At 40.8% G+C, this 12361-nt stretch overlaps 1 protein-coding gene across 5 annotated transcripts in view; it reads left to right on the top strand.

Annotated features, from left to right (window-relative positions):
- Positions 1-12361, top strand: part of arhgap28 (Rho GTPase activating protein 28) — a 182307-nt gene that overhangs the window by 154978 nt on the left and 14968 nt on the right. For all 5 annotated transcript variants that reach the window (XM_052023584.1, XM_052023583.1, XM_052023585.1 and 2 more), the window contains 4 exons: positions 2108-2185; positions 7402-7558; positions 8726-8808; positions 9993-10190. In XM_052023584.1, the coding sequence (XP_051879544.1) occupies positions 2108-2185; positions 7402-7558; positions 8726-8808; positions 9993-10190 (516 nt within the window). The remainder of the gene's footprint in view (positions 1-2107; positions 2186-7401; positions 7559-8725; positions 8809-9992; positions 10191-12361) is intronic.

The raw sequence follows: 12361 nt of genomic DNA, 5'->3' as shown, positions 1-12361 counted from the left end.
GTATTTGACCAATGTAATGTACTTTAAAGAAAACAATGACACAATGCCACATTTTTGTGTGACGTACAATCCAATTTTGGTTTAAAAAAACAGTTGAACAACGGGGACTTGACATGGATTGTGAAGTTGGCCATTTTTGTTCTGGATTCTCCATGTGTTTGATGTACTGATGCACAGAGGGCACAGGTCCAGCACAGAGGTGTTCAGTGATGTGTAATGCATGCTTCCGTACCATTTTGGTAACTCCCTCTCAATAACTGGTAAGAGCCCAGTCATCATTCGCAAGGTGCTCATGGTGGTGCTGCACTGTTAGGTGTGGCCCTTCCTCGCTACTCTGCCCAGGCAGTCACCGGAGCCACCTTCTGGTTCATCTGGGGTCTGGTGGGTTGCAATGCACAAGTCCCTGGACAATGGGGTAAAAGTGTAACCAAACTCTAGTGTAGAAGCCTCCCAAACATTGAAGTTTTTATCATCCCAGGAGGCCATATGAATGGCAATAGTGCTATGTACACAAAATGTGCTAAGACTGCCAATGTATAGAACCAGTAACACTGTAAATGTATAGACTGAACAACACAATGAATGTAAATAGAGCCATGCACTGTGCACAGAGTAGCAGATATGTAAAACATGCTGCCAGAGAAGGAAGTGGAATTAGGTACAATTATTATGTTTAAGAGGCATTTATTCAGACACTTAAATAGAAGGTTGCAATGTGGGCAAATGGGTTTAATGCAGATGGGCAAAAAGGTTGGCATGGATGTGGTGGGTTGAAAGGCCTGCTTCCATGCAGTACAACTCTATAACTCTGACAGTTTTCCTAAATGAGACCTTGTTGGTAATTGGTTTACTATTGTCACTTGTACTATAATACAGTGAAAAACTTTGTTTTGCACGCCATCCATACAGATCATTTCAAAACATAAGTTCATTGAGGCAGTACAAAGGAAAAGCAATGACAGAATGCAGAATATAGTGTCACAGTTATAGAAAAAGTGCATTGCAGGTAGACAATAAGGTTCAAGAGCCATGACGAAGTAGATTGTGAGGACAAGAGTTCATCTTTATTGTACAAGAGATCTGTTCAATCATCTTACAACAGCGGGATAGAAGCTGTCCTTGAGCCTTGTGGTGTGTGTTTTCAAGCTTTTGTATTGTCTGCCCGATGGAAGTGGGGAGAAGAGATAATGTCCGGGGTGGGAGGGGTGTTTGTTCATGTTGGCTGCTTTTCCGCAGCAATGGGGAGTGTCTCACTGAAGTACATGTAGACCACACCAACTGCACTGCCTTCATCAATACATTTTGTTACTTCTTTGGGGAGAGCAGAGCTAGATGATGGAGGTTTTGAAAACAATGAGAAGACTTGTAGAAATGAGGCTTATTGACCCAGGTCAGTGAGCAAAGCTCTAATGAGTAAATGGGACACAGGCAGCAACATGTTGGATAATCTTACATTTACAGAAGGCAGAAAATAAGAAGCAACAGGACGGCATTGGAATAGCTAATAACACAGAGGCAATTAAAGCATGGACGACTTAGGCAGTGGTACAAGGATTGAAATAGGCAAACGGGCTCAGGGTCTTGGGTATGAGGGGAGGTTTAATGGCTTCCTCCATTATGAGCATTAGTGCATTTGAATTAGGAGCAGGAGCATTTGAATAAGCTGCACAGCCACTCGAGCCGCCTCTGCCATTCAATAAGCCCATGGCTGATCTAGTTGTAATCTTAGCTCTGTATTGTCCCCGATCCCTGGTGCCCTTTCTGTCCTTTGCTTGTTGAGAGTCTGCCTTAAAGGTGTTCAAGGATTCTGCTTCCACCAAGCTTTCAGGAAGAGATTTCCAAAGATTTTCAACCCTCTGGGAGGGGGGCTGGGGTGGAATATCAGTCTTAAGTGGGTGATCCCTTATTTTTAAACAGTGAACAGATGAGTAAAGTTCCAACTGTGTCCTTAATGTGATGGTTGAAGTGAAGAATGTGCAAAGCAGATTTCAGATTTACTTGAGTCGACATGAACAATTAATGACAATGCTGCTCATTTAGTCGAGATGTGTTTCCTCTGGTTGGAATATTGGGAGTAGGTTAAATGTGTAACAATTTTTTGTCCTAGCTTTTGTCAAGAATGGAGGAAACTTGTTTGGATGCTGAGGGAATTCTGCGAGTGCCTGGGTCTGCCTCACGGGTGAAGGTAAGGAGTTGCTTCTCATTTTCCTTCTCGTGATCAGTCTTCAGTACTGTGATGATACACCAGCAGTATTTGCTGCTTTACACAGAGCTGCGAAGCAATGAATGATCTCTGTTGTCAGAGGCCTTTAAACCATTTTAAATGTCCCAAGTAGAAACATTTAAAAACTCCTGAGACAGATTTAAATAAATAAGTAGACATTTTTAAAGTAAACATTTGGTTAAAACGTCCCGAAGTCATAAGAAATAATTTAAAATCTGAAATCAAGAAAAAGAAGTAAAGCATTTACTTGCACCTTTTCCATAGAGTTGGTGACTTTTTAACTTTTGCCCATTCTATGCCAGCCCTCCCTGGTGTAAAGTTGAGGTGCAAGATGTGAAGGGCAAGTTCCTCTCTTCACACCACTTCTCTGCTATCAGCTCGGCATTGAGCCCTGTGGCAGAGAAGCAGGACAAGTGCACCTGGAATTTGACCTCCAGTTTGTCTCGGCTTTCTGGGCTTGGCCGAGCAAGTGTGTGTGGGTTTGGTGCTCGCTGAGGCCTAAACAACTGATAGCTGACAACAAACAATCCGTTGGAGGAACTCAGCAGGTCGAGCAGCATCTGTGTTGTTGGGGGGGGGGAGGTGCAGTGGGGAGGTGGGGGGTGGGAGGATTTGTCGACGTTTTTGGTCAAAATCTTGCATCAGGACCAGCAACAAGCCGAAACGTCGACAATTTCTTTCCTCCCACAGATGCTGCCTGACCCGCTGAGTTCCTGCAGTGGACTGTTTGTTGCTCCATGTTCCAGCATCTGCAGTCTCCTGTGTCTCCTAATAGCTAGCATTGCCTAACGTAGCTATCGGTCAGCTTGATTCAGCACATTCACACTCCACTCCAGTACTAGCTACCTTTGGGTCAGCCAGGGTTGTGGTTTGTGTGATTGAGTGCCCCCTTTAAAACTTCTCCTCTTGGCATCAAGCTGTAGTGATAATGGCACAGCTGTACATGTTCTGCATGTGGATTTGGGGATTTCATTTGGAAAGAGTTGGTAGGAAGCTTGTGCAGATATCATTTTTTTAAAGAAAATATTATAGGAGGACAATCCTAGATGATGGCTCAATAAATAAGAAAAGCATTGAGCTAGAAAAAGGTTAAAATCCAGGATGATATTCAATAAGGAATGAAATATCCCATGCTAAAATTTAAAACTGTATATTTTCAGAGGAAAGGGAGGGTTATGTTTACTTTTCAGGTATGCAACAGTAAATATTGGATTTACTTAAAATATCTATGATTTTGTTTTCTAAAATGTTTTTATTTAAGAATTTAAGTATTTTATAGGAAAGGTTTAGAGGGATATGGGCCAAATGTGGGCAAATGTGACTAGCTTTGATGGGAATCTTGGTCGGCATGGACGAGTTGGGCTGAAGGGCCTGTTTCCGTGTGTATGACTCTAAGTGGATTCTGTTGTATATAAAGTGACATAGGATTCAATGGCTTACATATCCATCCAATAATTGTTACCATTTTTGAATCCCTGTTATATGAAAGATGGCATGAAGTGGTATTGAGGTTATGGAATTGCATACTCTGCTTCAATGTTTCTCATTGTTATCTGTGTTTCGTGGCAAAACGAGGTCACTTGGAGAGGAGTGGAAGATGCTCACGAGTGACTAATCCTCCAAGCATTTCCTTTGCTGTTGTGTTGTGATCTCCTGCTGCCTTATATGTACATTGGAAGACTGCAAGTTGCATGTGTACCAAATATGCTGTAGTCTAAAGAGCCAAGGAACTAAAGGAATCTGGAAAATTCACACCCAATCCATCGTGGTCTCTCGGTAAAACATTCATTGTGCTTCGCCTTCTAGTGGGATCCCAGCCCGGTCTCAAGTATCATAGAGAGATCAGCAGGAACCAAACAGATGGACAGGCATGTAAATTTGTCTGCGGGACCTTACAGAATCCTGAAAATATATGGCACAGAGGAGGCCATTTGGCCCATTATGTCCTACCTGTGCAGGTCCTGATCTTTTCTCCTCAGGTAGTGATATTTAGGGGAGGGAGGAAGGATATCTGTTGGAAACTAGCAGCATCCTCTAAATCTGTAGAGCAAGTTTTGATGATGGTCCAACCGGTGCACTTTGCTAAAAAGACACCAGGCTTTCCCTTCAATGTAGTAGAAATGGGTTCCTGGCTTTGGGAACAGGGCTTGTCAGGAGGAACATGAAAGCTCTTCAGACCGGTTTAAACTTCCTCTCCCACTGCACCCCATGGTTTCCCACGTCCTGCAACCACAGGCCCTTCCTGGTGAGTCAGCGGCCATTGATATCCTCCCCCATGACTCATAGTCATAAAGAAACACAGTACAGGTACAGGCCCAATGAATCCACACCATGGTGCCCACCCATCTAGCCCCAATTTCCTGCGTTCAGCCCATATCCCTCTAAGCCCCTCCCCTGCATGTACCCATCCAAGTGCTTCTTCAATGATACTATTGTACCTGCCTCAACCACTTCCTCTGGCAGCTCATTCCATATACTCACCACCCTCTGCGTGGAAAAAGTTGCCCCTCAAGTCCCTTTTAAATCTTTCCCTTCTCACCTTAAGGCACGGTAGTGTAGAGGTTAGCGTAACGCTTTACAGCGCCAGTGACCTCGGTTCAATTCTGGCCGCTGTTTGTAAGGAGTTTGTACATTCTCCCTGTGTCTGCGTGGGTTTCCTCCGGGTGCTCTGGTTTCCTCCCACATTCCAAAGACGTACGGGTTAGGAAGTTGTGGGCATGCTATGTTGGCGCCGAAAGCGTGGAGACACCTGCGGGCTGCCCCCAGAACACTTTACGCAAAAGATGCATTTCACTGTGTTTTTCGATGTACATGTGACTAATAAAGAAATCTTATCTATGTCCCCTAGTTTTGGACTCCCCTACCCTGGGGAAAAGGCTGCTACCATCCACCTTACCTAAGTCAGACTCCTGGCTGATAGTTTGGGCCACAGCCTCACTGGACTTGGGTTGAGACCCAGGGGTTAAAATCTCCTTGACCTTGGCCATGCACTGCCACATTTGGAAGGGTTTGCTGCTCTCCTGAGTGCAACTCTGAATTCCAAACAATGTTCAGGTTGCATCTGCCTGAAAGAGATCAAAACCTTCCCAATACAATGGGTGTCTGGTGATTATATTTAATTATTGGCACTGTCTAATAAAGTGCTTTTTGTTTTTGGAGAAAATTAGCTCCCCCACCATGCACCCCTTTTTCATCTCTCACACAAAGACCTCAGGAAATGATTGTTCTTCTGCCTCTGCCTCATCCAAGTCTTCCTTAATGAAGGCCAATCCATCCTTGCCTCACATCCTTTCATTATTAACCTTCTTCCATAGTTCTACTCTCTCCTTCAACTAACTAACTAACTAACCAATCCATTAACTCCATCACTTGCTCCCTCCACCATTTCCATTCTACCTCTTGAGAAACTGATCTCTTCTACTTCTGGAAAACTATGAATTGTGTGGAGCACAAGGATTTGGGTGTCTGTCTGAGCAAATCAACAGCGCTAGTACACAGGTAGAAAAACATATCTGGAAGGCAAATTGGTCTTTATTTCAAGAGGTTAAGAATTTAAAAGTGAGGGAGTAATGCTTTTGTAGTTGTAGAGTTTAACCAGTCAATTTTTGCTACTACTCCTGAATGATATGTTGGTTTAAAGAAGGCACAGTAGAGATTCTTCAAGATAATACAGGGCAAGGGTGGTTTTAAGGGTTAAATAAAAAGAGGCTCATAAAATTGGCTTCATTCTAGAAATATGCAAGGAGATTTAATTGTGTTCTTTAAAGTTATAAACATAGTTAAAAGGATATTTACAGAAAATCTATTTCCTCCAGCAGAGAAATCCAAACAAAATAAGAGCTAGGCATTTAGGATTAAAATCAGTAAGCACTTTTTCACGCAAAGAATAGTGTCAATTTCAAACTCTCCCGGAAGGTGGTTGACTCTGGGCCAATTGAACATCGAGTCTGAGATTTGTAGCTTTGAATGAGTGATGGATATTAATGGATATGAAACAATGGTGGGTAAACAGAACAGCCTTGATTCAACTGAACAGTAGAATAGGCTAGAGCAGCTGACTGTTGTCGTACTGTTCCCATTATCTGCTGTGGTTCCCACATCCATCAAAATTGCTACCATTTATGTCTGGTTGTTAAATTTACGATGAAGGTAATGCAAGAAAAGGTGATACACCTTTTGATTATTGTGAAGAAACTTAACAAGATTCCTTGCTTTAGGATTTCTACCCCAATTATTCACTTTTCTAATCTATTACTTGTCTCAGCAACCTTTAATGCAATCCCTTTAGCAAATGTGGCCAAATCTCTGAAATGCATTCAGCCTCCAGAGGTCACTTGAGGACCCTCACTTGAGTCTTGTCTTCCTGGCCAATTTTCATTTGGCATTCTAAAACATCCTGAGCTCACTCACTCACCAGGGGCCCCGCATAACATTCCTCCAATCATCAAATGCTCAGGAGGAATGGACACTTTGAAGTCTTCATCCAAATACTAAAACCCAAAGTTATTTCACCAATTGCTTCCTGATTAAATATTTAATGGGACTTGACCACCTCAGGAATAAATATTTAACTCTGCAAAGTAGGCAAGAGATTAACCATATAGCGCATCCTGTCATTTACGAAATTAAAGACCAATATAATTGATTAAAGTGAAATCTCTTGTTTGGAATTTTCTATTTCTTGAATGGTAAGGATTTTAAGTTATTGGAATATTTATTTTAGGATTACATTGATGATGACCTATTACTGAGGAGAAGATAATTAATACAAAATATATTTGACTTTTATAAGGTATCCTTATGGCAAAATTAAGGTTTCCTCTATTACTGTGACAGAGTTTATAAAAGATTTTTGAAAGTCTTATACAGGAGGGAAGTTGACAGCAGGAGATGACAGGTACATGAAGAACATTTAAAGAGATGGCCATTTAGGTCCTCAAGTCCACCATACAGTTAGATCCTGGCTGCTCTACGCCTCAAGGGTTGCTAAAGGGATCACCTCCTTTTGATTCTTTTTAACCAGGGAGAGGAACCATTTTTACTTCCCTCTTGTAAGGTTACCTCTTGTTCTTTAGTGAGTTCAGCTTTTGTTATTAGTACAGTAACTTTCTGTATTGTTAACAGAATAAATGTAGGCTGAAATGCAGGATTTGAGTTGATGTTATTTTTATCCACAGAATTATCGCCAAGAGCTGGAGGCAAAGTTTTACGACTCCTTTGACTGGGAACAAGTTCACCATAATGATGTAGCATGCTTATTAAAGACCTTCATTCGAGAACTGCCCTACCCATTGCTCACGGCCGAGTATCTGCCTGCTTTCGTAGCTGTGCAATGTAAGACTTTGGAGCAACACGGACAAGTTTTAAATTTCTTTACCTGTATTCCTATCCTCTTGTATTTTTGTACGTGTGTCTACCCTTCCAATGGTATTCAGACTCCTTACCAGTGTAAAGTAGTGGGCACGTTAGTCTTTGCTGTTTTCATTCTATTCCTGGTGTCTGTTAGCTGGAGGCAAAGGCTAAGGGAGATGTCCTTGTTTGGTAGCATGCAATGTCTCTGTCTAAAATTCTATTATTGCCACAAAACATCTTACGACAGAAAGAGGACTGTGGAAGTTCAGTGACTGCAGTAATGTAGCAAACCAGACAACCAGTCCATGGACTGCAAACTCCCACAAGCAACATCAAAAGAAATGACCAGCAGCCACTACCACAAAGTGGATTCAGTTCCACTGATTGGTCTGAGTTTTCAGGTCAGTGTATTCTACCCCCACCCAATCACCACCACCACCTCCCTCCACACATCTTGAGAACAAACTTAAAAGTGAACAGACCTACAACAAAGTCTTACATCAAAATTTACAACAAAGTTGTAAATCATTTTTTTTTATCCTGAAGAACTTAGTCCTCCCAAATTTACACACCAAATGAAAAATTAATGAAGATTCAAATAACACTTACAAAATCAATATGCACCGGTAGTATGCAATGATTCAATGAGCAAGTATTTAAGTATGAATAAAACTAATTTATCAATGGTACTGTGTAATGTTATCTGTGGAAAACAATCAGATGTGGTACTGACTGAAAGTTGGGTAACATGGCTATTCTGAAATTTCCTATTATGTCAGAAGTAAAGCAAGCTACAGTTTGTGCAGATTTTATTGACAGTTTGTACAGAGCCTTTCCTGAGCCCACAAAGCACCTTGCAGCCTGTCAGATTAATTTAAAATGTAGTCACTATTGTAATAAGGGAAATGAGAACTAATTGGCACACAGCAAGCTCCCACAACCAATCGGATAGTGGTCACAATGATCTACTCTTAACTGTTGTTTGCGAGACGGGTGAATGCTCCGGCTCTTCTTCAAAATGCCAGGGAGGCTTTTGCGGGCTTAAAGAGGGCAGATTGGGCTTTGCTTAATGTCACTCCGAAGGAACAATCTGAGAGTTGCAATGAGATAGCATTCTACAGTTTAACATTTGGCTTGGTTTGGTTTCAGATATCTCACAGACGAAGCTGCAGTTACAGGCTCTACACCTTATCATCATGTTGCTGCCTGATCCCAATAGAGACACCATTAAGGTATCCCTGATGTTCAAAGTATACATGAGTGCCTCTGAACTTGTGTGAATCTCACGCTGAGCATATCTGACATTCAAATTGTAGATATAAATAATAATATTTATGCACAAATCTATATTCATGATACTGTGTATGTTTGAAATTATATGAAAAGAAAATGGGATATACATTAAGTTTATACATTATATGTATAAGATGTACATAAGATATACATTAGATGTACATGAGGTCTGATACATAAGTTTGCTATAGATTAGATATACTTGAAATTAGCTACAGCCCAGATACACACAATCCTCAAGGTTAGAGTAATGTTTCAATTCGGCCTCTGATATCTTTGAAATGTATCTCTGTATGTTTTTAGTTTTGTTGATAACAATTTTCTACTAGCATGATATTTTGTGTGAGAGGCCAGTGATAAAATGTTTATATTTTCCATTATTGCTAACGGAATCACCCCACAGATAGTTCCTAAGTGACACTGCTGCTTATTTGGTTGGTGTATTTTGCCTTGGGATTGTGGCTGGTATTTGAGGTGAGAGACCTGTGCAGCCCAATATCGGAGTATTGACAATGTGAAAGGACCTGGGGTTTCCGTACATCATCTTTCACCTCATTTCAGCAGCAGCAACCCCAATGTGCTGAAGTTTTCACTTCATGCCTAATCAGATTGATATTTTTGGAAACTGCAGGTTCTACCAGACTACATGGAGAATAGTCTACAATCGTTATATCAGCGTTTTTAAGAAAATTCATGGGGTTGGTTAACAGGGTGGATTGAAAAGCAGTGCAGTATTAGAAAGTAGAGTGAAATTATGATTGGAAAATTCTATGTGGTGAGGTTTGTGGAGGGAGGATTTTACATTAACCTATACTTACACCCATATTAACATTCCTATATCATTACATGGCTAATTTGCACAGTTTATTCTTTAACTGTAGTATATAGTTTGATACAATAAATAGCTGTGTAAGATATGCTCCCTCTGCATTGCCTATTAGTGGTGAGAGCAGTGTGGGACCCAGATGCCTTAGGATTCCAAATTCTCCAAAAGGATGAGTTGGTGAAAATGAGTCATTCATTCTTAAGTGAGATGAACAAAAAGTGAAATGTGGGGGGTAAAGAAGGTCTGTGGCAACTGGTCTGAATCTCTTCTCCCCTCAATTCCACCCCAAAACTCCAGGCTTTCTTGGAATTTCTCAGCAAAGTTGTAGCTAATGAAGCCAAAAACAGAATGAGCCTGTGGAATGTCTCCATGATTGTTGCACCAAACCTCTTCATGTGTAAAGGGAGAACTGGAAACCATCAAGAAGCAGAGGCAGCCACCAAAGCAGCCAATATCGTCCAGTTACTTATCAAATACCAGGACATCCTATGGACGGTATGTGAACTTACAGCACCCAGCACATTGGGTGCACATTTTTCATGTCAACTGAGAATTTGAATAGAAAATCAAAAATTTGGGGTTGGCAGGTCAGATTGGATGTACACCTGATGTAGGTTGCTTTGTTGTAACCTATCAAGAGAAAAATTATAGTGCCAATAAAATAAAGAGCTTTTTAATAAAAAGGAATGCTAGTGTAGTGGTTAGCGTAACGTTTTACAGCGCCAGAGACCTGGGTTCAATTCTGGCCACTGTCTGTAAGGAGTTTGCACGTTCTCCCCGTGTCTACGTGGGTTTCCTCCGGGTGCTCTGGTTTCCTCCCACATTCCAAAGACATACTGGTTAGGAAGTTGTGGGCATGCTATGTTGGTGCCGGAAGCGTGGCGACACCTGCGGGCTCCCCCCAGAACACTCTATTGCAAAAGATGTATTTGACTGTGTGTTTCAATGTACATGTGACTAGTAAAGATCTTTATCTTATTTGAACAATTTTGCTTATTGAATGTTAAGATATTGAGTAAATGGAATAAAGTCTGTCGGCTGTGAGAACTTCTCTAATCAACCAATAAGCCTGTGTACTTTCTGAATGTGCAATATTGTACTGAGCCATGAGATTTGACAGGTTGAGCAGCAAATTGCTGGAAAGTGTGTGTGGGGTTGTTGGTAGTGGGATGCTAGGTGATGCTTCCAGGAATATCTCCATCCGATGTTGCAACTCAAAATTTTGAGGTGTTGAGTCCTGCTTCCAATAGTCTTACCCGATCAAACAGCCCTTTTACCTACCTCCAACAATGTAATCATTGATTTAAAAAAAAGTGTCCAAAGAAAATGAAAAAATAATCCACTATTTTCATTGGTGTAGGTGATGATTTTTCTTCCAGGATTACTGGAGACTCCAAGCTGTTCCTCTAAACCTCTCAAGTAAATCATTGACCCTGATTGCAGAGCAAGATTGCATAGACTTTTCAGATTGTGTCCAATTTAGAATGTGCATTTTTATTAGTGGCTGGAAGGTACATGGTTCTTTCCTATCAAGACAATGGGTCCAATTTCACTTCAGAGAAAAATAATGAAAGTCCTGTTGACCAACGGTCAGTGAGTTAGTCGAGATAGTTAAGTTTAGGCACTAACTACAAGATTAAACTAGGTCTAGCACCAGTTATTTAATCCCATTCAGAGAAGCTGGTTGTGTTCGATTACCATGATATTACAAAGGCTATTCTGCTGAGGTTGATATTAAAAGACATGGTTGAGACTTTCTATAAAGCACTGGGCATGATCCCTTCAATTGCATTACAATTTTAAAAGTCTTGATCACCATCATTCTGCCTGGTTTCTAAAGAGGTTTGAAGACTTTTATCATTACGGAGTATAGTCGAGTGTTGGGAAACTGTTCTAATACCTGCAATGTGCTTGAACTTAAACCTCAGATGGTTATTTGCTAATTAAATTCTTTTCATAATACAATCACCATCCAGGGTGCTGTAGTGCTATAAGTAACCTCTTGTTTACTTTGGCCTCAATTCACTCTCTGATTTAGTGGAGTCTTTACGCAGTGCCATATAATGGCTGTTCCAGGGCATTGAATTCATGTTAGTTGGACTTTCCCTTGTCTATTCAGGTGTTTAACATTATTTACTTAGACATTTCAGAATGTTCATGCTGATCGTTTAGCCTTGGGGAAAACAAAACATCTGGATCTTTACTAACAATTATAAGGAATTTGCATCTCCTCACCTAATCAGATATAAAGATGATAAAATAAATAATGCAACGCTTCAGAAAGAGGTATAGGTTAAAGTATGTGAATTCAATGTCAAATTAGATACAGAAAGAGAAACAGAGGGAAGAGAATGGTTATGCCATAATTTTATTTATATTTTACATGTTTAAAATCTCCAACATTTAAAGCCTGAAGGAAGGAGACTCCTTATTTATGATGATTCATTTCAGTGCTAGATGTTGACTGGCAGTAATTTATCAGACTGCTAACAGACTGTTTGGGCTAATGAACGATAGGATATTTGGGTTCATCTCCAACAACACAAATTGGGATCTTCATGCCACTCAGAGATGAGAGGCAGAGAGTGAGATGCAATTTTTATGAAGGTAACAGTAGAACGGTGGTACTTGTGCTGCAACCTTTATATTTGCAGTTACTTGAAGCT

This window comes from Pristis pectinata, chromosome 9 (genome assembly GCF_009764475.1).
Source record: "Pristis pectinata isolate sPriPec2 chromosome 9, sPriPec2.1.pri, whole genome shotgun sequence".
In the NCBI taxonomy this organism is placed as follows: Eukaryota; Metazoa; Chordata; class Chondrichthyes; order Rhinopristiformes; family Pristidae; genus Pristis; species Pristis pectinata.
This window is presented reverse-complemented; position numbering and strand designations above follow the sequence as displayed.